The sequence below is a fragment of the Dunckerocampus dactyliophorus genome, chromosome 8, assembly GCF_027744805.1.
Source record: "Dunckerocampus dactyliophorus isolate RoL2022-P2 chromosome 8, RoL_Ddac_1.1, whole genome shotgun sequence".
NCBI lineage: Eukaryota > Metazoa > Chordata > Actinopteri > Syngnathiformes > Syngnathidae > Dunckerocampus > Dunckerocampus dactyliophorus.
Window position 1 is genome coordinate 26,745,498 of NC_072826.1, and position 23,461 is coordinate 26,768,958.

Here is a 23,461-nt window from a genome sequence, read left to right on the forward strand (position 1 = left end):
TAGTTTACCACAGTCCTGATTAAAATGTGAAGACCAATTGAAAAATTGCAAGAATGTACATTTCGCACTGTTGGATCTTAAGGAGGTTCACAGTGGAGTTTCAAAATGAAAAAGAAGAAATCGGAGTGACACGAAAAATGTTTTTAGCAAGCAATTTATTGCAAACAAGCATTAATGTGAAATAGGCTGATCAAAAGTTTAAGAGTGCAGGCTTTAAAAGGCAAAATCTTGGCAAAAATGTGGACTGAATGTGATTTTGTGTCAGGTATTCACACTGTCAGGATCTCTTGATGGCAAAGGCAAAAAAGTTTTCTCTCTTTGATTGGGATTGTTGAGCTTCATAAGCAAGGCCTCTCGCAGAGCGCCATTGCTGCTGAGTTTGGACGCAGTAAGACAATCATTTGAAACTTCTTCAAACATCCTGACACCGACCCAGAGTCGGAGGGTCCCACTGGCTGTCCGTCAAGACACGGGACCATACCCCGCCCAAATGAAGGTTGTTACCACTGCTGAGTGCAATCCAATAACCATGAGACACCAACTGCCAAAGAAGGCTTTTAAAAAGGAAAAAGGTCTTCAAAGCCTTTGTCTCCTTCAAGGCCACAAAATTGGCCGTTTGGAATTGGCACGGGAGCACCAAACATGGGACGTTGAAAGGTGGAAGAAAGTTTTATTCTCTGATGAGAAAAAAAATCTAACCTTGGCGATTCTGATGGCTTCCACATCTTCAACAAACTCCCTTTTTGGCACATCATGTGACCACACAAACACCATCAGTGGTGTCCGTGTGCACGGACCCTAACAAAACATATTGTGAAGGAATAACAGTTCGGGGGCCACAGTTATTGACGGACTCTGCCATATATACCTGGATATAAGCAGGGGTGTCCAAAGTGCGGCGCGCTGTTTTTTTTTTTTTTTTTATTGGCCCGCAGCACATTCTAAAAGTATAATTTAAAAAGAAAATGGAAAAAAAACCCTGCAAAATAATCAGCAGTCATTTTACAAGATTTTAAAGTCAAAATATTGAGAGAAAAAAGTTGTAGTCTAACAAGAAAAAGTTGTCATTTTACCAGAGTAATGTCATAATATTATGAGGAAAAATAATGTAATTGTAGTAGCATAAAGTTGACATCTTAAAGACATTTTTTAAAACTGCTAATATTATGAGCAACAAACAAAACAACAGAGTGTTAATTTTTGGTATTTTAGGATAGGGAAAAAGTTATAATGCTGCAAGAATTAAATCAAAATATTATGGCAATAAGGTCATAATTACAAGAAGAAAGTTGAACAGCATAAATGGAAAAAAAACGGCTGTAATTTTACAAGAATAAAGTCAAAATATTAAGAGAAAAAGTCGTATTCTAACGAGAAAAAGAGTGGAAATTTTCCGAGAATAAAGCCGTAATATTATGAGGAAAAATAACGTCATTTTAGTAGCAGAGAGTTTGTTTGTTTTTTTAATATTATGAGAAACAAACAGAACGAAATGATGTTGTAATTTTGGGGAAATTAGGTTGGAGAAAAACTTATAATATTATGGGAATAAAGTCATAATATTATAGGAAGTAAATTTAATCAAGAATGAGGAGAAGCGGCATAGAAAATGGATGGATGGATGGATGAAAGTTGAAATATTGGAAAATTAAAAAAAAAAACAGAAAGCGTCAAGTGGGAAGTTGATATTGATAATAGGCTTCTTCACCTACTGTACGTCACAAAGCTGAGATGCAATTTTTTATTGAAATATGTATAACATCTTAACATATGCTTTACAAAATATCAAAATGGAAAAGTTGCATCCTTTCACTGCGGACCTCGCTGGAAAAAACATTTGTGTGTGGTTGTCATGTAGTGGTGTACTGTATGTACTGTATGTACACAATACAGAGTATATACAGGACTACATGCATTACCTCCATGTATGTTATGATGCACATACTGTAGAGGTGCAGTATTTAATGGTAAGTGGTCTGCCAATGGTGGTGGTCTCCAAGCGTAGCGGGGGAAGGGCAGAGTGGAAGGAAAGAGGAGGAGGAAGCGAAGCAGAATAAGAGTGAGTCAGAGGGAAGGCAGGAAATGGACTGGAATTGTTGTGTGGAAAGAGAAGAAAGAAACTGCATGGAAACGTCTGACAGGAGCAAAAAGACAAGTGTCTTCATGGCCGGTAAAAAAACGACAGGAGGAAGACAAGAAAAGTCCAACTAAAAGATGATGGAAAGAAGTTGACAGGAGGGGAGAGACAACAAAGTGGGAGTGGTCAAGATGGGAGAGGAAGGGGGGGGGGGGGGGGGAAGAGGAAAGGGGAGAGGAAGAGTGGGAGGGTGAGGAGAAGTAGAAGACAGTGGCGAGGAGGCACAGCTGACAGAGGACAAGTTGACTCGTCACCCTAAAACGTCTTTAGCTGGTGCTATCAGCACATAGCAGACACACACACACACACACACACACACACACACACTATGTTTACAACACACAGGCCCAGGAGCTCCTTGGCAGTCAGAGATGGAACTTTTGAGCTGAGGAAGTGTTGGACCTGGGACTAACTTCTTCTTCTTCTTCGTCTTCTTCTTGATGCAGTCAGGTGAGTGACATGTTGTTCGGTGTTGAAGATGTTGTCACAAAGAAGAAGTGACAAAGCGGCAAGTGGAAGCAGATGTTGGACTGCATGCGCTTCCAAACATTGTTCACTCTCATGGATGCTTGTGGAATGTTGGAGGAACATCTATGACAGCCTCGTGATTGGACACATTGTTCACGCAGTATTGCATTTATTATGACTACTATACCGTTACTACAAAGTATGTATGTTTGAGTACTATTGCAGTACAACCATGGCTGTTACTGCTGTGCTCTGGGGGTCGAGGCAGATGTCCTTTCCTCCTCACAATCCATGTTTCCTCCAAGCAGCACAGTCAGCTTGGCTTTGGTACTCTGTGTGTATTATTTTATGATCATGTCAAGGCTACCGAAATGTCTGCTCTTTACCACCTACTTGGCACAAGCACAGTTAGGGTAGCGAAAGGGGCGGAGCTAGACAGTCAAAGTGATAGGATGAGCGTGAAGACTTGAGAATAAACTGGCGGGCACTTTGCTGCTGTAAATGGTGTGACGCTAAAAGAGCCCGGGCGGGACTTCCTGTCTCATTTCCGAAGCACTTTTGTGGTCCACCTTAAGTAACAATGTTCTATTATTGTCACATGACCATGTTTGACCCCAAGATTGCCATATAGGGATGCGCCGATTAGAGTTTTATGCTGCCGATTCTGATTCCGATCATCAATGAGTGAGATCGACCGATACCAATACCGATCACATGGATTAACTGTACATTTTTTAATTTATTTATGATGAGTGCTATTGGCCAGGGCTGCCGTTAGACGATTCCAAGGGCCCGTGGCAAATAGATAATTATTAAAAAATAAACATTTGGGCGGATAGTTGTTTTTTTTTGTTGTTGTTTTGCCTTTATTTTTGTGAAATGATTTTTGTTACCTTGCACTGCTGCTGTAGCGGGAACGAGAGGTGCCTGGACGGTCAGCGTTGTGTGAAATCCCATGGCGCCTTAGTAGGTGGTTAGAGAGATTTTTCGTGTTGCCGTGGTATTTTACTTGACCTTTACATATCCTACAAACAGCAAGCGACTTATTTAGAACATCTCTCTCTTTGCAAAAGCCAAAGTGTTTCCACACACTGGACCGCAAAGGTGGCTTAATTATTTCTCGCTCGCCAGCTTGTCCTCTGCCATTCGCCGTGCTACGTTTTGTTGCCTGCTGGCGCGTGGCGATGACGTCACAGACGGGCAGACTGAATTGAGTAACATTTAACGTATTTATGAATAGGAACATTTAAATGCTACACTACTTTATTTACCAAGCAAGTCTCCACTCAAACAGTGTGCCATCGTCTTGATGCTATTTTGTGGTCACCTGTAATTATGTAACGGTATAAAGTCTGAATTTAAGTTACAATAAAAAACTAAAACGAGTTGAAGCAAATATTCTTTGAACCTTTGGTGAGGTACTCAAAATCAGCTGGTGAGCTAGGAGACCACTGTGACAGTAACACCATCATAAGTCTGGACACACTGTGTTTATGTTCATTAAACAACCACACAAATAGTGTTTTGAGGATAAGACATAATTTGTATAATGACAACAAGAGAGAAGAATTGTTCAGTGACACTTGAAAAAGTTAGTACGTACCCCATGAGCGTGATATCCACTCCCCCGTGGGACACAAACGAGCTCCGAACTAACTGCATTGCTTGTTTGTTTTAAAAACAAAATGTCTCTGTGGTAAAAAGTCACATTTGGAGTCTGAAAAAGAGAAGCTAGGCGGATAATTGTAGCCGCGGACAGCTAGGCAAAGCGTGTAAGGAAAGATGCAAGGACAGTCAAACACCAAAAGGTTTGACAAGGTAGTGATCAAACATGCTGCCATGGGTTGGCGTAGCCTGTGTCAAGCTGTCAAATTGAAACCATTGAGGTTTTAGAGCAGCGGTCTCAAACTTGCGGCCCGCGGGCCATTTGCGGCCCACATTTTGACAGGAAAGACAACCCTAAATGTGGCCCGCAAGCTCTAAGTCAAGCCAATGATGCTCACAGGGTGAACGGTGAACAGAACTAAGAGTGTGTCACATGGAGAAATGGGGGTCACTAAACAGAACGCTGCCTACAATCGCGGTGCTAACACACACACACACAAAATGACAGCACAACATGTAACAGGTAAGTAACTTCTAGGGGTGTAACGGTACACTAAAATGTAATTTTGGTTCGGTTCAGTTTCTTGAAGTGCTCGGTTTGGTTCATTTTCAGCACGAGAACAAAAAAGAAAAAATTACTTGAAATGCTTTTATTTTAAAAAATGCAAACACTTTTTTTAAATAAATAAAAGCGACCCATTAGAGTTCTTTTAAATAGAAATATAATAATAAAATAAAGTGTTGTATTTTAACAATTGTTTAAACATTGTGGCGAAATGTAATGGACAGTTACAGTTAAATCTGTCTGTTGCACGTGAAGTCCAACAATCTGTCCATCCATCTATCCATTTTCTATACCGCTTATCCTAATTAGGGTCACGGGGGCATGCTGGAGCCTATCCCAGCTGACTTCGGGCGAGAGGCGGGGTACGCCCTGGACTGGTCGCCAGCCAATCGCAGGGCACATATAGACAAACAACCATTCACACTCACATTCATACCTATGGACAATTTAGAGTTACCAATTAACATAACATGCATGTTTTTGGAATGTGGGAGGAGACCGGAGTACCCGGGGAAAACCCACGCACTCCAATACCACATGTTACTGCTTTGGCCCGGTCAGAGTTGTTTTCTAGAGGTTGTTTATATGCTGACGTTATCGGTGTATGCACAAAGCTGGTTTTCTTTCTTGTAGATGTAACATTCACTGCCGGATGATACCGCTTTAAGTGCGCTAACATGTTAGACATGTTTCCTGCAGCATACTCGTTACAGATATTATCGTTATCGTGAGCCTTACTCCCAATACTTGAAGAGGCCCAGCCTCACCCAGACTCTACCTCCAGTGGCCCCCGGGTAAACTGAGTTTGAGACCCCTGTTTTAGAGACTAGTATTGATGCTCGCTGCAATACAGGACCAAGCGCATCTCTTGTCGGGTCAATACTGGTCTTGGCAACACTACGTGACACAGCACACATGCACATTCATGTCATGTTTGCGTTGTCATGACATGAATTGTCAGCATATGCCGATCATGTGTTTTTTTACAGAAATCGGACGATACTAATCCTATCATCCCTAGTTTTAAACATTATTTCATGAGTGGCCAATGAAAGCCTCTAATTGAGGATGTGCACTTCGGGAGTATGATGTGTTTGGTTTTAATGTTAGTTTGAGATTTAGTGTGCTGTCAGTCTTAGTCCAACATGAGGCTGAGCCACACTTAATAACATGTATGTTAGGTAAATGCAGTGAACAATGCTCATATTCAGTCTTACTTGGACTCTCATTGCTGCCTGTCATTAATGTCTCTGCTGTTTATGCACACGTAAAAAATGACTTGTGACTCCACTGTGTGTGTGTGTGTGTGTGTGTGTGTGTCTGTACATGAATAAAACACTCAATTGTTCAGGGCCAAACTAAATGGCATCCCTAAAGTATGGACTTATAGGCAAAAATGCATATATTTAAAAATATTTAAACTATAAACTATATTTAAACTATAGCAATACTATTTACAATTTGAATATCAATAATTAATGTAATATATATAAATAATATAATAAATAAATACTGGGGCGGGCCCCCCGGGGGCGCATGGTGAGAAGGTTGGCTGTGTTAGATATATTGATGCTTGACTGATGCTGGTGCCAGCAACTCATACTGTGGCTGGTACAGATAAATGAATAAATAGGATCAGATTCTCAATGGTAGTTCAGATTGGGAGGGGTGTGAAAAAATGTCTCTTCCCGAGGCAGTGTTTCCCAACCTTTTTGTCGTACCATGAGTACCCCCTCACTCATACGTGTTGGTAATTCTCCAAAAGTCCAATGTGACACAACTGTTATGATTTTGGCCCAGTTGTGCCACAGGTTATTGTCTCCCTGGGGAAACTGGTTGTAACGCACACGTTCCATTTTATTGTCTGGCTTAATATGAAATGACTGAGAATATTTACTTATCCTCTTGGAAATTAAATGTTGCTCGCATACCACTAGGGGTACACATATCCCTGGTTGGGAATCCCTGCCCTGGGAGGGGCAAAGTCAGAAATTAATTGAGAACCACTGATATATCGATACATATTTGCGATTCATTTTTTCATTTTAATTTTTTTTTTATTGATATTATTATGCATGGTAATCCCCGCCTCTCACCCAAAAAGTCAGCTGGGATAGGCTCCAGCATACCCCCGCGACCCTAATGAGGATAAGCAGCATAGTAAATGAATGGATGGATGAATGATCATTTTTATTTTATTTTTAAATATTGAAAATGATTATTATAATGTTTTAAATAATGAATATTTCTTTATTTATGTATTAATGTATGTATTAATTATTAATGAAGTTGTACTTTTTTGCTCGTATAATGTATGTATTATATCAGGGCGTTTTTTTATTTATTGGCCGGCAGCACATTCTAAAAATATAATTTAAAAAGAAAACAAAAAAAATGAAACAGCAAAAATTTAAACATCAGCAGTAAGAGAAAAAGTGAAAATCTTGACAAGAATAAGGAGATATTATGGGGAAAAATAACTAGGGCTGTTAAATGATTACAAATTTTAATCAGATTAATCACGGTTTTCAAATGAATTAATCATGATTAATTATCATTTGCAACAATGTCTGAAATATGCCAATTTTTACTGTATTTTGTTGAAAGAAATATAAATGACAGGACAGGATTATATATACAGTAGTACCTCGCATAACGTAAACCTCCTTTTACGTAAATTCCACTGAACGTAAAGACTTTATGTAAAGTTTTTGCATGGTATTACGTAAGAAATTCCATATAACGTAAAGCGTCAAGTCGGTGCAAGTTCAGAAATTCGATTTGAATAGCTCGCGCGGCTGAGAGGGGGAAACATTTTCCATGACTAACAGAGTACACTTGGTGACGGCTTCCGACGCTTCACGCTCTCATTGGCTGATTATCGGGGCACCGCCTACGCTCTCATCTCGTTGGCTGACTTATACAGCGCGTACGTGAGTTTGTGTGAGAGACAGGCTTCTCCCTTCAACCTCCCTTCCTCATCGTAGTCGCCCTTAAAATAGTTCGCACGCATTGAAATCTCTTCTTGAATATTTTGAAGGGCCAAAGGGGTGAGTTTGGGAAGATCTTGGAACGGATTAGGCTATTTACATGTATTTTACGCTTCGTATAATGTAAAAACCCTATAACGTAAACGTTCTCTGAACGGATTATTTACGTTGTAGGGGCGTCTACTGTATTTGTATGTATTAACAGCTCCAAATGCACTAAAAATTTAAATCAAGCTAAAAGGTAGTACACATCTATCAAAATCTATTTACCTAACACTAGTTTATTTAAAGGTAGCAGGACATTTGAATGTTATCATGAGCAATGAGGGGCTGTGTTGAAAGTCACCTCGTCATTTAAGTTGAATTCACTTTTTCAGTGGATTTTTTCAGGATTTCCGAGCACACTCAAAAGCAGCAAACTGTACTTCGGCATAAGAGTTACAAAGTGAGTGATAAGAATATCCATTTACTGTATTGTTTGTCTTTGTATTTCTGTTTATTTAGACCACACATACACGCATAATAAAGACGTTGTTGTGATGTGAGTATCCGTGAATGCAACTCACGGTCATCGAGTAACAATAAGGAAGTGTTGTTCCGATGACGTATTTGTGAGTTGGAGATACATGCAGTGGTGTGAAAAAGTGTTTGCCCCCTTCCTGATTTCTTTTTTTTTTTTGCATATTTTTCACACTTAAATGTTTCAGATCATCAAGCAAATGTAAATATTAGTCAATGACAACACAACTGAACACAAAATGCAGTTTTGAAATGAAACATTTTATTTTTAAGGGAGAAAAAAATCCTAACCTACAGTACATGGCCCTGTGTGAAAAAGTCATTGCCCGTCCTGTTAAAACATAACTTAACTGTGATTAATTGAGCTCTATTAGTCTGTAAAAGGTTATAAAGCCATTATCTACAAATGGTGAAAACATGGAACAGTGGTAAACTTTCCCACTGTGCCAGCCAACCACAATGACCCCAAGAGCACAGCAACAACTCATCCAAGAGGTCACAAAAGACCCCACAACAACATCCAAAGAACTGCAGGCCTCACTTGCCTCAATTAAGGTCAGTGTTCATGACTCCACCATAAGAAAGACACTGGGCAAAAACAGCCTGCATGGCAGAGTTCCAAGACCAAAACCACTGCTGAACAAAAAGAACATTAAGGCTTGTCTCAATTTTGCCAGAAAACATCTTGAGAGAAAATACTCTTTTGTCTGACGAGACAAAAGTTTAACTTTTTGGAAGGGGTGTGTCCCATTACATCTGGCATAAAAGTACCCCCTCATTTCATAAAAAGAACATCATGGCCACAGTAAAATATGGTGGTGGTAGTGTGATGGTCTGGGGCTGTTTTGCTGCTTCAGGACCTGAAAGACTTGCTGTGATAAATGGAACCATGAATTATGCTGTCTACCAAAAAATCCTGAAGGAGAATGTCCGGCCATCTGTTGGTGACCTCAAGCTGAAAGCAACTTGGGTTGTGCAGCAGGACAATGATCCAAAACACACCAGCAAGTCCACCTCTGAATGGCTGAAGAAAAACAAAATGAAGACTTTGGAGTGGCCTAGTCAAAGTCCTGACCTGAATCCTATTGAGATGCTGTGGCATGACCTTAAAAAGGCGCTTCATGCTGGAAAACCCTCCAATGTGGCTGAATGACAATAATTCTGCAAAGATGAGTGGGCCAAAATTCCTCCACAGCGCTGTAAGAGACTCATTGCAAGTTATCACAAACGCTTGATTGCAGTTGTTGCTGCTAAGGGTGGCCCAACCACTTATTAGGTTTAGGGGGCAATCACTTTTTCACACAGGGACATGTAGCTTTGGATTTTTTTTCTACCTTAATAATAAAATGTTTCATTTAAAAACTGCATTTTGTGTTCAGCTGTGTTTTCATTGACTAATATTCACATTTGTTTGATGATCTGAAACATTTAAGTGTGACAAACATGCAAAAAAAATAAGAAATCAGGAAGGGGGGAAACACTTTTCCACACCACTGTATTAGGTGTTGGAATTGCACTGCTGTTGATGTGTTCAGGTGAGAATAAAGTTATAAAAGGGCTTCAGACTCTGTGTGACTGTGTGGGAGCGCTACACTGTGCCTCAGTCTGCCGTCATAACAGAGAGGCGTGGATTGACATGCGTAAATTAGGCTAAAGAATGTTATGTAATTAATTAAATAAATTAACACACTATTTTTAGTAGCATAAAAATATGAAAGAAAGATGTTTCTTTTTAAAATCATAATGTTTTGAAGTACAAAATAACAAATAATTTTGTCATTTTTGGAAAATCAAGTTACGGAAAAAGTTATGCGAATAAAGTCAAAATATTATGGGAATAAATGAATTAAAAAATAATTACAAGAAGAAAGATTACAAGAAGAAAGTTGAAATACTTGTTTGTTTGTTTTTTAAACAATAGAAATAAAAAAAATAGCTGTAATTTTACGGGAATAAAGTGAAAATGGTAGAAAAAAGTCATATTCTAATGAGAAAAAAAGTTGCAATTTTACGAGAATAAACTTGGAATATTATGGGGAAAAATAATGTCATTTTCATTTTATTAGCATACGTTATTTTGTAAAAGTCACAATATTATGAGAAACAAACAAAACAAAATACATTTGTACATTTTTTTAATTAGATTGCCGTAAAAAGTTATAATATTATGAGAATAAAGTCAAAATATCATGGGAATAAAGTCATAATATTACAAGAAGAAAATTTGCAAAGATTATTTAACAAGATTTTTTTTTAAAGTTTTTTTTTTTTAATTTAAAAAATTAAAAAAAGGGCCTGGCTAATCCAACATGGGTGGAGGTGTGTTCTGTATGTGCGGCACGGAAAGTTGTGTGTTCCAGGCTAGACTCGAGCAGGGGGGCTTCTAGCTGTTTGTTTACGTGTTGTCGTCTCTCAGCAGGCGTCTCTCTTCTGTTGGCTGCTGATAGAAGATAAGTGTACGTGCAGCAACACGCTGCTGCCTTCACGACACCAGGCAAGGTCACTTTTCACCAGACATGGTCCACATTGCGAGCATCCTAGTGCATTTCTGTCTTTGAGGAGAAGAAGGCATGTTTACACAGCATGTGGAAGACAGGAAGTTCCTTGTCAGACCTTTGCTTTGGAAGTGTGACATGCCTGAGACGTCATGTAGAGGACAAAGTGGACCAAAGAAGGCGCTAAGTGAGATAAAGCAGCACGCTTTCTTCATGAAAAGTGACGACAAGGTGGAGTCTTTGCAGTTAGAACAGCTTCCACTCTTCTGAAAAGACTTCCTCCAAACTGTTGGGGTGTGGCCATTTTATGACGTCACTAAGGGTGTCTTAGAATAGTCGACTCCCAGGGCTTGTGCGGGGGGGGGAAGCTTGCGCCGGGGGGGCTTGCGGTGCTTCCCTTGGGCTGACCTGGGCCGTGTGTACCTCTACGCGCTTGGGGCGGATTCGGCAGTCTCCGGGGGGCAGTGCCGGTACATATGCACACTCACGATACGTATGTACTTCCCCACATTACTCGCTGAGTGAACCAGGGTGTTATTGTGTTGTTGGTTTTATTCCAGCGACGGTGATGTGGGCAATGTGATTATAGTTTTTACTATGATGTGCATTACAGTATTGTCATTGTGATCACTATCATAGTTAGTAATTTCATGACTACTATTATGTGTGACGGTTTCAATGCAGTATTATCATTGTGATCACTATCATAGTTAATAATTTCATGACTACTATTATGTGTGACTGTTTCAATGCAGTATTGTCATTGTGATCACTATCATAGTTCATCATTTCATGACTACTATTATGTGTGACGGTTTCAATGCAGTATTGTCATTGTGATCACTATCATAGTTAATAATTTCATGACTACTATTATGTGTGACGGTTTCAATGCAGTATTGTCATTGTGATCACTATCATAGTTCATCATTTCATGACTACTATTATGTGTGACTGTTTCAATGCAGTATTGTCATTGTGATCACTATCATAGTTCATCATTTCATGACTACTATTATGTGTGACTGTTTCAATGCAGTAAATTCATTGTGGTTGTTGATGTCATTTTGTCCTTTCCATCATGGTCTTTATAGTCATCACAGACATTTGCTGATGTAGTCCTGTTTGTTTCTGTTGTTGTTGTCACAATTGTTGTTGCTTCTGTTGTCCTTGTCTCTGTCTTTTTTGTCCCCCTCTTATCTCCGCACCCCCCCTCTGTTTTGTTTTCTCTTCTTCTCTGTTCCCTCCTGCTCCGGCCGCTCCAAATTTGCATAATAACAAAACATCAAAGTCAAATAAATTCTGTATAACAGGGGAAGTGTATGTCACACTTTTCCCAGACAGAGTAAATCTGTTGAGCACGTGAGGGCATTTAGGTCAACAATTCTATCTGCCTTTAAGGCTGGACAGGACAGAAAAAAAAAAAAAAGAATAGTCGACTACTCGACGATTCGATTCAGAGGAGTCCCATTCAACCACTGATCTCGCAGTGGAATCATTGTATTGTATTGTATGTACTTTATTTATCCCACAGCGGGGAAATTTACTTGTTACAGAAGCAAGCAAGAAGGGAACCCACAGTGTCATGTAGCGGGTGAGAGGTGTTGTTCATGATGGATGTCAGCTTAGCCAACATCCTTCTCTCCCCCACTTCCTCCACGGAGTCCAGAGGAGGAATCATATGAAAATGTCATGTGATCAATACCTATACTTCCACAAGATGGTGGCACGTACACATACCAAAGCCCAGCGTTTCTTCCAGAGACGTAAACAAAGGCGAGGAAGGCACGAATACAGGCTAAGCTCAAGCTAACACTGCACACTCTTCTTACCGCGCATTTTCCTCGCTAATGCGCGATCTTTAGTAAATAAAATGGACAAGTTATGATTCCACATCACCCACAGTAAGACACTTTTGGACTGCAGCGTCGTAATTTTCACCAAGACATGACTAAACAGTGTAGTACCGGACAATGCTATTGAGAGAGCTGACAAAACTGTGGCAGAGGACTGTGCATCAATGTGAACTTCTTTCTGCATCTCTAAATAAATAAAAATAAAGGTAGAGTTGTTGCACACCCACCATGTTTATTTGTTTATCTGAGTGTTTACACGTTTTTCTCTGAGGTGGAAAAAGTCACAAATGAGATCTGTTTACATGTAGGGATCGCCATTAGCAGTGTTCTTTAAAAAAAACAATATAACTATTAGACAGCATTTTTACAAATTATAACGAATCACAGACGACTATGAAAATCCTTAGTCAAAGACAGCCCTGTCACTGATGATGGACCTGCTCTAGCTCTTCCGCAGCAAACATGGACCTTGTTTTGTGCACGGAAAAGAGTCTTCCACAAAGTTAGAAGCATCCAACCGTCCAAAATGTCCTGCTAAGATGAAGACTGGAGATTGAGGAACAACTACGGACTGGAGTCAAACCTCTCATTCATTCATTCACTGACGAAAATGACAGGGTCGTGCTTTTGTGTTGTTGTTCCTGTTTTCACCTTTATTTCCTGTTTTGTGCTTTTACTTTCTTGACCTCCTTCTCTAGTTCAGGTGTCTGCACCCATTCATGAATTTGCTGCCCGTGTGTCAATGCACTGTGTAATGTCTCGTTTAGGTGTTTCTGTCTTTCCTTGACATGCACATTCTTGTTTCCACCTCCCATGGTGAGTTTTTTTTGTTAGCCTCAGTTATTGCTCCTTTCCTCCTTCATTATTCCTTTTTCCACACGTGGCATCAGTGTCCATGTGTTGGAGTCGGGGACACAGTATGTGTCCATATACTTCTGTACATATCACGTCATTGCCACCAAGTGACTTTGGTCTGGTCCACATGAGCAGGATGTTGATGCTCGTGTGTGTGTGTGTGTGTGTGTGTGTGTGTGTGTGTGTGCAGCATAGTTGTTCTCCCTGGAGAACATGAGTCATGCTTGACCTCTGACCTCTCTGCAATGAGCCAGCGTTGTTTAAGTTGGCACAGAGCCAAACAAAAAGAAAGATAAATGCTGATTTGGAAAGAAGAAAAGTGTCTCTTAGGAGAAGTTTTTATCTGAAATAACATGTTTTATTCCACTGAAGTTGCGCAAAGTCAGCGCTGGTCGGAATGACAAAGGGAATATGTACCCGCTTCTACTTCTCTCCTTTTTAATAGTGAATTGTAACCACTCAATGGAGCACCATTTGGATTGCCTCATTGCCTCATCAAACAGTAATCCCTTGTTTGTCGCGGTTAATTGGTTCCTGACTCGACCGAAATAAGTGAATTTTCACGAAGTAGGATTCCTTGTTTATGGATCAAATATTTTTGTAGTTAGAGCATAGAAAACCTGTTTATGACTTTCTAAATACTTTGTTTATCACCATTAGAGCCCTCTAGACATGAAATAACACCCCTGTCAGCCTTACACTCCCATTACCCGACAAGGTAGCGATAATAAGAGAAGACATAAATAAGACTGGTGCGCGTGTGTGTTGCTGTAAGTGTGTTCCGGTGCTCGGCGAGCTGAGTGAGTGGGAGGACAAGAAGTGACGTCGGGGGTTCAAGGTTGAGTTTTAGCCATGTTAGGGATGATTCTACGTGTTGTCAAACCTGCAATAATAGCCTGATGTTCCGGTGATCAAGTCTGGTGCCCAACACACCTAGTGAAGAATACTACTGTAGATGTCATCACAGCGTCTTTGAATGAATTTTCTGAATGCCTTATATTTGTATTTTACTTCATTTAGCCATTTTTATGCTTGAAAATGCTTCATTTAGGCAAAAAAATATGTCAAATTTGCTTAAATATGCATATTTTTGTTACTGATAATAGGCTATATTCAACCACGAAAAACACCACGATTTATTAATTAATGTATTTTTGAAAAACCGCAAAGCCGAGAAATTCAAAGCACTAAGTGGCGAGGGAATACTGTACACTGTCATAACAAATCATTTTGAATTATTGTAGCGGTTGGATAAAGAGTGGGGTAGATATTTTACGAGTCGATCCAAATGTTGGCGACAATGTTCTGTTGAGTGGTTGCAAATCACCATTAAAAAGGAGAGAGGAAGAAGAAAAAGCAGCAGGTAAATATTGCAATCATCATTTCTGATCAGTGTGGATGTAGGACTGCGCTGTGAAAATTAAGTACACAGTGTACACAGTATACTTATTGAGATGTTCTGACAGAAATATTCCATTTGAGACACAGCATGTTAGATTGTGACGTTGATCGTGTTGAAGGTCAAGCAGGTGGTCTTTGTGGTCGGCCAGCTGACGTGTGTGTTATTGGGTCGGGAACAGGAAACAGAACATCTGACAGCAACTTTCCACGCTTGCAGGATGTCGGTGAAGCTGCGATTCGACTCGCCCGGAAGTTCAATCCAGCGGAGTCGCTCCTTTACCGGATTCGGCTCTCTGACAGGACGACGGCGGTGAGTGTTGGGAGGAAATGATGACTTCAGATAGTTAACGCCAGAAGTCACAGAGTTTTCTTCCTCCTGCTCCCATGCCCAGAGGACAGCCTGTGTGGTTTAAAAATAATAACTCAATAACCTACAATTGCCTACCTTTATTTTGTAACCGCAGCCATTACCTGCCAGATTAGCGGTTCACAGATGATGACTGATTCTCTGAATATGTTAGGGTATTTGTTCAAAACTAATCTAGCCACTTGGCTGTCCTTAGGGCATGAAATTTAGAAAAGCCAAAAGGCTGGGCTGTGGGACTTGTAGTGTTGAGGAAGGAATGTTGTCCTTTTAGACACGATGCACTCTTACAACATCAAAAAGCGTTTCCGCTCAACTATCTTTGTCTTTTAAGGCCTTCTTCTGCTCGGAACTCGCTGCGCTCCAAAGTCGCGTCCGGAGGAAAAACTCCACGAGCTCCTTTGGCTCCCAGAAGAGGATTTGGATCCGTCTGGTCCCTGCAGCCAGAGGAGGTGGACCGGGTCTTCCAGGCGCTACGCAAAGGCCTCAGGTGTGTTTCCTGGTGGGGACCTGACATCGTCTGCCCACACCGCATTGAGATCTAAGATCTGAAGCCTTAAGTGTCAGGTCTGAGATCTCTCTATCAGGGTTGTGTGTGTGTGTGTGTGTGTGTGCGCAGAGAGCATGTGCAGCGCCACCAGGCTGAGATGGACTTCCTGTCTTCACGCCAGCGAGAGTGTAAAAGAAACTCCAGACTGGTGAGCTCACACCCCACCTCAAACAACAACATCACAACAAACACGCAGGTGGTCCTCGTGTTACGACATTCCACGTTACGACGTTAGATGGTTACGCACTGCCAAAAATGAAGAATACCGTACAAAAAGAGAAGTACTTACAAATACATTGTTGTGCGTCGTTCCACCGAGGATAAAACATCCTGGTGTTTTTAGTGTCTCCCAAGCCGCAGTGCGTCAAGGAAAAGAAAAGTGATAAGTGAAGTAAAATTAGGTATGGTAAAATGTTCAGAAAGTGGACGCGACAACATGCCCAGTCCAAGCAGTTCAAACGCCGCAACCATCATGAAGGATAAGGATGGTCTCTTTGAACATGGGAAAGTGTGTGCTCCTATGAAAGTGACAGTGATAACTAAGCAGCGTAGCGTTTCATAATTGACACTGCCTCCCCCCAATAAGCTTGTCTCTCCCTCTCCTGCAGGCCTTCCTGTACGACTTGGACAAGGTGAGTCTTGCTTGTCCTTCTCCCAGCACGTCCCTCACAAGCCAAACATCATCTTCACCTGTCGTTGCTCCTGCAGGAGATACGAGCACAGGAGAGACACGTACGAAGACTGGAATTCCAAATCAGCAAGGTAAACGTGTGCACGTCCACGCTGCTCGTGCGTCCGTGTCGCTCCACGTGTCTCCGTGTGTCCGCAGGTGGACGAGCTTTACGAGAACTACTGCGTCCAGTGGCGCCTATGTCAGGGAGTGGTCAACATGAAACGAGCTTTCTCGCTCTCGCCGTCCTCCAGAGCATCCAGGGAGAGTCTTTTGGAGCTGGGCCGCAACCACAGACACAGCGTGCAGGTTGGAACCCCTCCTGCACTATCTGCTGCATCACTTTGTGACGGGCTGGACTGGGACTTTTTGGTTCGGGCTGTTCAGGCTGATGTGGCTCTCCTCGGTCTCCCTGCAGGACATGTCGGCCATGGAGGGTGAGCTGGAGGTCCTCCTGGGAGAACTGCATGTGAAAATGAAAGGTAAACCAGCAGCAGTCCGCCACTCAGCGCGGACGATGTTAATGTCTTTTCTCTCGCAGGTCTCATCGGCTTTGCTCGACTCTGTCCCGGAGACCAGTATGAGGTGAGCCTCTCCCGCAGGACCTTCACCAGGTTCCAGCTGAAGAGGAGTTTTGAGCACTCTTTAGCGATTGCTTAAAGAGCGAACTGTGCGCAGGTGCTGCTGCAGCTGGGCCGCCAGCGCTGGAGGATCCGAGGCAGGATTGAAAGTGACGATGTCCAGTCTTGGGATGAAGAGGAGAAGGTCTTCCTCCCGCATATCAACCACAACTTTGAGATCAAGGTCGTCATCCCTCCACTTGTGTATTGACGTCTCCCGCATCACATGACCTCTCAGTCGTGATCCCGCCAGGTGTCGGAAGCCAAGGGTTTGGGCTGGCTGCTGGTCGGCACGGTAACCTGCACCAGCGCTCACTTCTTTGTGGCCAGTCCTCAGCTGATGGTGGTGGACATCACCGAGCTGGGAACCATCAAACTGCAGCTGGAGGTCACCTGGAAGTAAGATGGAAACACACGCTTCCGAACAACAACATACAACAGCACAACAAACAACGTGTGTTTGCAGTCCACTGGACAGCGCCGAGAGGGCAGGTCCTTTGTCCATCAGCAAACAGTGGGGGTCTAGCAGGAAGACTTCTGTGCACAGCTGGACCGCACCAAGCACCCCCTCCTTCTCCGAAAAGTACTTCCTGGTGAGCACTACCACATCTCTGAGTCGGTCCGGTCGAGTGTCTGTGCCCCCTACCACTAGAAGCGGTCCACATAAAGGCCGTTTGGACTCATATTAGACCAGGTCCAGTTCTTTGCTAAGACCTGGTCTTCTCTACAGTCCATGGTCCGTGAGCTGCAGGACGGCGGTGCTTCTGTCCCGTTCCACGCATCTAAGAGAGAGAGGGGAGACGTGTCCCTGCTGAGCTACCTGTCCCAGTCGTCCATCACGTCCAACCTCAGCCAACCAAGTCCAGACCCCCTCAGGTAGGCGGGTCAGAAAAAGCATGAATGTTCTACGACGTTAACATTCACACACGACTGACTCACCAGCCGTGACACCAGTCTGGGGGGGAGCCGGACTCATGTGTCCCTCGGGGAGGAAGGGGAGGACACCACGAAGGAGAGGAAGAGGCTGGGTGAGGAGGAGGAGGCGTGGGAGGGGGTGTATGCTGCTCAGAGTAAAAGATCTTCTGTGATGGACCTGCAGAGGTGAGAAGAACCTTCTCACTGTGGACTAGAACCTTATCGCTTTCAGTCTGCACCTTAGTAGCAGAACATGTCCTTGGCTTCTTATGCGTCAGGAACGCTGAGTCGTGACATTTTTCTGTCTTTAGGTGCGGCACCCCCGACATCCTCAAAGCAAGCACAGATCCACAGCTGGAGACTCAGGGGGCAGAGCCACGTCAGGATACCAGCAGTGAGCAGGTCAAAGTTTGTCAATCGTCTCTTGCGTTCTACGTTCATCACTTCATGATGTTCATGACATCACGAATATGTCACATGATGTGCAGGAACCCTCCCCCGCCTCACCCCAGGGTGCCACACCCCCCTCAGCAGCCACTGAGGGGCAGAGCGGAACGCAAGAGCAGGCGCTGCGACTGGGAATGCTGATAGTGGACCTGGAGAGAACCTTGCAGAACCAGAGCAGCTATGAGAAGCAGCTGAGGGTCCTGAACCAGCAGATAGTCCACCTGGCCACCATACTGAGGGTGAGCCCGAACTTACGGAGTCCTGGGGGGGAGGGGTCTAATGTAGGTCCAAGTCCAAACCGTGTCTCTCTCAGAACGACCTGTCCCTGATGAGAAGCTCGTCATCAGAAGACACCTTGGCTGTTGAGGAAGTTCTCGGCAGCTTTGACTTCCTGTCACATGATGTCAGTGTGGACGAGGACGCTTCCGGGTGAGTTGGCGTGCAGGAGGCATGGAAAAACACCAGCGGCGCAGCCAGAATGAACCTTTTTTCCCCCAAACAGTGTCACTTCTCTGAGGAGACCTTGTGAGGAGGAGCTGCTCGTTGCTCCTCTGACTTGTGGGAACTGTGGTCTGGATCAGGCTCTGGAGATTCATCTGAATACCTGCTGCATCTTACTTCAGGTACAACATCCTGCCTGCTGGGGGCACCTACAGTATCTCCTATATGCTTGAGAACATGAGAGGAGCCTTACCTCTGGTGTTCTTACCTCCTCAGACGCTCCAGAGGAGCCACTTGAGTGCTGCTCAGAGAGATCTGCTGGAGGACGTGTCTCTCCAGGCTGACATCGTGCAGCGTATCAGCTGTTTGCTGCTGGAGAAGAAAGACGATCTCTCAACAAGGGAACGTTAGTACAAAGGCTGACCTCCGCCAAGGCCATTTGTCTCATGTTTATGATACCATTTAGCACATGTAGCATGTATCAACATGTAGCATGTCGCACATGTAGTATGTAGCAGGTATCAACATGTAGCATGTAACAGTTATCGACATGTAGCACATAGCAGGGATCAACATGTAGCATTTAGTACACGTAGCAGGTATCGACATGTAACAAGTATCAACATGTAGCATGTAGCACATGTAGCATGTAGCACATGTAACATGCAGCAAGTATCAACATGTAGCATGTAGCACAAGTAGCATGTAGCACAAGTAGCATGTAACGCATGTAACAGTTATCGACATGTAGCACATAGCAGGGACCAACATGTAGCATTTAGTACACGTAGCATGTATCGCCATGTAACAAGTGTCAACATATAGCATGTAGCACGTGTAGCATGTAGCACATGTAACATGTAGCACATGTAACATGCAGCAAGTATCAACATGTAGCATGTAGCACATGTAGCATGTAGCACAAGTAGCATGTAACGCATGGAGCAGGTATCAACAGGTAGCATGTAACACATGTAGCACGTGTGGCATGTAGCACATATAAAAGGTATCAACATGTAGCATGCAGCACATGTAGCACATGAAGAAGGTATCAACATGTAGCGTGTATCAACATGTAGCACATGAAACATGTAGCACATTTTGAATGTATCAGCATGTAGCATGCAACACATGTAGAATGTACCACATGTAGCACATGTAGCAGGTATCAACATGTAGCATATAGCACATGTAGCAGGTATCAACATGTAGCATGTACCACATGTAGCAGGTATCAACATGAAGCATGTAGCACATGTAGCAGGTATCAACATGTAGCATGTAGCACATGTACCAGGTATCAACATGTAGCATGTAGCACATGTAGCATGTAGCACATATAGAAGTTATCAACAAGTAGCATGTAGCACATGTACCAGGTATCAACATGTAGCATGTAGCACATGTAGCATGTAGCACATATAGAAGTTATCAACAAGTAGCATGTAGCACATGTAGCAGGTATCAACATGTAGCATGTAGCACATGTAGCAGGTATCAACACGTACTGTAACATGTAGAAATTGAGTGATTATTGACCTTAAATATGGCCTTGGGAGAGGTAACACAAGCATGTTGCACTTAGTGCTGCAGGAGGCTCCGAAGGAGGTGCTGCTCTTCTGGGAGGACTGTCTGAGCGACATCACCTCACCATTCTGCTGCCGCTCAGCTGACTTTGTCACGGCGCTGAGAAGTCATTACTCTCACAAGGTCAAGGCCAAGGTCAAGGCCAAGCAGCCAGGACACTCTGAAAGAGGTAAAATATAAACTTCATGTCTTTGCTACTTGCATTGATGAAGTGTAGTACAGTCCAAGTATAAGTACACCTGTTCTTGAAGTGAACTTGTAAGTATTCTAAAGTGTGTGTACAGTGTTTAGTGGGCTGGTGCAAGAGGTGCAGGCAGCCAGCAGGGCGGCGCTGTGGCCTCCTCAGCCGCCATGCAGCCCAGACAAGGTCAGCGTCTTCCAGCTGTCACTTTACCTGCGACGCTGCAACATCCGCACGCTGGGAGAGCACGTGTCGCGCCTCTCCAAGGAAGGTGACGCCTCTAAGACCTTATTTGCGTTATAAACCATCACACTCGTCGGCCATGTTGTTTTGTTTCCGTGTGACTTTTTGAGAGTTGCTTCTGATTTCCCAGCGGCCATGAACGCGTCACACAATCCTTGTTTCTCCAGCTGCTCTCATGAACGCATGAAAACGTTCCAATCTTGCAGAGTACTTCCTGTCCGCCATGAGGGGACCCAAACGGAGGCGAGCTTTAAACAGGATGAGGGGGCGGGGCATCGCAGAGCTCCTCCCACTGGGACCCACGCTGCAGACGCTGGCGGCGCTGCAGCTGGACGCCAACCACAAAGTGTGCAAAGCCGCGGCGGACTTCCTGCGACGGGCCGCCGGCTGCAGCGCCTTCCGCTCCAAGGTGCGCTTCTTTGTTTTTTAGCATGTGGCTAAGCTAACATGTCAAGTGCGTTTTAACAAAAAGCGACGGCGTGTCCAGGCGGTGGTTTACTACACGGAGAGTTTGAGGAGCACCGACGTCCAAATCCAGCAAAGCTCCTGTTTGGCGCTCAAATGGTTGATGGTGAGTGAGCAGCGTCACGTCGGTGCGCTGCTGATTGTGTCTCACTGCGTGTGTGCATGTGTGTGTGTGTTTGTGCGTGCTGTTGCCAGGCGACAGAGAGTGTGGACCATATCGCAGAGCTGTGGTGGTCAGCTGATGAAGACGTCCGCAGCGCCGCCAAGGAGGCAGTCCTGTCTTTTGGTAGGAAATGCACGTCCTGGATCGTCTCCCAGGTTGTTTGCTAGCGGATGTGTGTTTGTGTGTTTGTGGCAGGTGGCAAAGGTCACGAGGCCTTCCAGAGGATGGAGCATCTGGACATGTTAATGCAGGAGGAGTTCTACCAGAACCTTGAGACTGAGATCACCGTCCTATAGGAACAACTTTTCACCCATTGTGGTCCCCTGTCTTTGTGTGGACTGACGGAGGACTACATCATGCATTTTATTTCTTTAGCATTATTTTGAACATTTTATTTTGACACTTCTTGTTTAACCGGAAGTATATTTTGAAAGGATGCCAAATAGGAACGCTGGGCGAATGAAGGTCAATGGACAGTACAAGGTAAAGACACGGGGAAACAGCGACAAGGAAAATGACTGTCAAATTGACTTAGCCCAGTTGAAAGCGGCAGCCTACGAAGCCCCCGAGAGCACATGAAGAAAAAAAAATGCTTGCCTGAAGGAAGAGGAAACTTCCTGAAGAGCTATGCGCTATTTTCACTCTGACACGTAATATTACGACTTTATTCTCATAAATTTACGACTTTTTTCTTGAAATCTCAGATTGTTCTTTTTTCCAATGTGGCCCTAATGCTCCGTCGTACTGCGGAGCCCTTGAGGAGACGTGTAGAAAAAAAATCGATGGGTTAAAAAAAAAAAAAAGGACGAATTTTTGCGACAGCTCGCAAAAGTTTTGCGTTCTCGCGCAAACCTTTTGCGAGATACTTCTGCGAGATCTTGCAAAACTATTTGCGTTTGGTAAAAAAAAAAAAAAAAGGGAGGAATTTTTGCAAGACCTCACAAAACTTTTGCGAGACTTTTGCGGAAAATAGAGCGTAGCACTTCAAGAAGGAAGGAAACTTTCTTCTTCCTTCAGGCAAGCTTTTATTTACAACGAGGCAGCAAAACAGCAGTTGAGCACAAGCAGATTAGCATGTCTAGCCCTTCTCACTTCTGCCTTCCTTACCCCGCCCCCTCCACATGCCCAAGGCCAGAGGTCACATAAGTCCCCCCTTTTCATAGCTGTCTCAGGCAATGCCTGTCACATAAAGTTACGAGTTTTTTCTTGTAAATGTACTTTATTATCGGAATATTTTGGAATATTACAACTTTTTTCTCGTGAATTTACGTCTTGTAATACTCCGTCGTAACAGGCATTGCATGGTACAGCTATAAAAAGGGGAGAGTTATGTGACCTTTGGCCTTGGCCAAAGATAATACTTTTGTTCTTGTAAATTTACCACTTTTTGCCTCGTAAATGTACAACTTTTTTCTTGTAAATTTATGACTTTCTCAAAATCTTTTTTCCCAATGTGGCCCTAATACTCTATCATACGGAAGTGTTGGTTTGTCGTAATTTTCAAAGGAATCAAACTTAAGAGCACCGGTAAAGCTTTGATAATTGGTGCTACGTGAATAGTAAACAGATTGCTAGCAGCATCGTTACTTGTTGCTAGGCGGGGTTTGTGCTACTGGCATCGAATAACTTCCCACATTTTTTCCTTCTAAAAAATTTTAAGGTTTTTAGATACCTGTTTTTTTCTGTGTTGTTACCATGTCACCTGTAGGGAGCGGACCCACACAACAGAAAAAGGTTGACTAAAAAAACCCCAACAGGATTTTTTGTCTAATGCTGTCCCCACAGCACCATCTGCTGGTGCGGATCTGCAACAGCATTCTGTCTTTCATCCATGTTTTTATTGTTAAATAACATCTATTATTTTTTCATAAAAGGTCTTCTTCCTTACTAAAAGTGTTTGCCTGGTGATGTTTGATGAAAAACA

The 23,461-nt window shown here is 43.1% G+C and overlaps 1 protein-coding gene across 1 annotated transcript; it reads left to right on the top strand.

Annotated features, from left to right (window-relative positions):
• The first annotated feature begins 2,326 nt into the window (after positions 1 to 2,326).
• ripor3 (RIPOR family member 3) lies at positions 2,327 to 23,430 on the top strand. The gene is made up of 25 exons (XM_054784917.1): positions 2,327 to 2,587; positions 15,109 to 15,201; positions 15,590 to 15,745; positions 15,875 to 15,953; positions 16,414 to 16,437; positions 16,514 to 16,567; positions 16,635 to 16,784; positions 16,894 to 16,957; positions 17,017 to 17,060; positions 17,154 to 17,279; positions 17,349 to 17,494; positions 17,562 to 17,688; positions 17,826 to 17,971; positions 18,038 to 18,196; positions 18,322 to 18,412; positions 18,499 to 18,696; positions 18,771 to 18,886; positions 18,960 to 19,080; positions 19,175 to 19,304; positions 20,484 to 20,654; positions 20,770 to 20,937; positions 21,116 to 21,318; positions 21,397 to 21,480; positions 21,570 to 21,660; positions 21,733 to 23,430. Exons 2-25 carry the CDS (start codon positions 15,110 to 15,112, stop codon positions 21,831 to 21,833), a joined length of 2,841 nt encoding a protein of 946 aa, XP_054640892.1. The 5' UTR covers positions 2,327 to 2,587; position 15,109; the 3' UTR covers positions 21,834 to 23,430.
• Positions 23,431 to 23,461: the final 31 nt, after the last annotated feature.

Bases quoted from the DNA above. Each gene is read 5' to 3' on its own strand.
- ripor3 (XM_054784917.1), top strand. From the start codon at position 15,110: ATGTCGGTGAAGCTGCGATTCGACTCGCCCGGAAGTTCAATCCAGCGG. The intron at 16,438-16,513 runs GTGAGTCTTGCT...TTGCTCCTGCAG, and splicing joins TCCTGTACGACTTGGACAAG to GAGATACGAGCACAGGAGAG. The intron at 17,061-17,153 runs GTGAGCCTCTCC...AACTGTGCGCAG, and splicing joins GTCCCGGAGACCAGTATGAG to GTGCTGCTGCAGCTGGGCCG.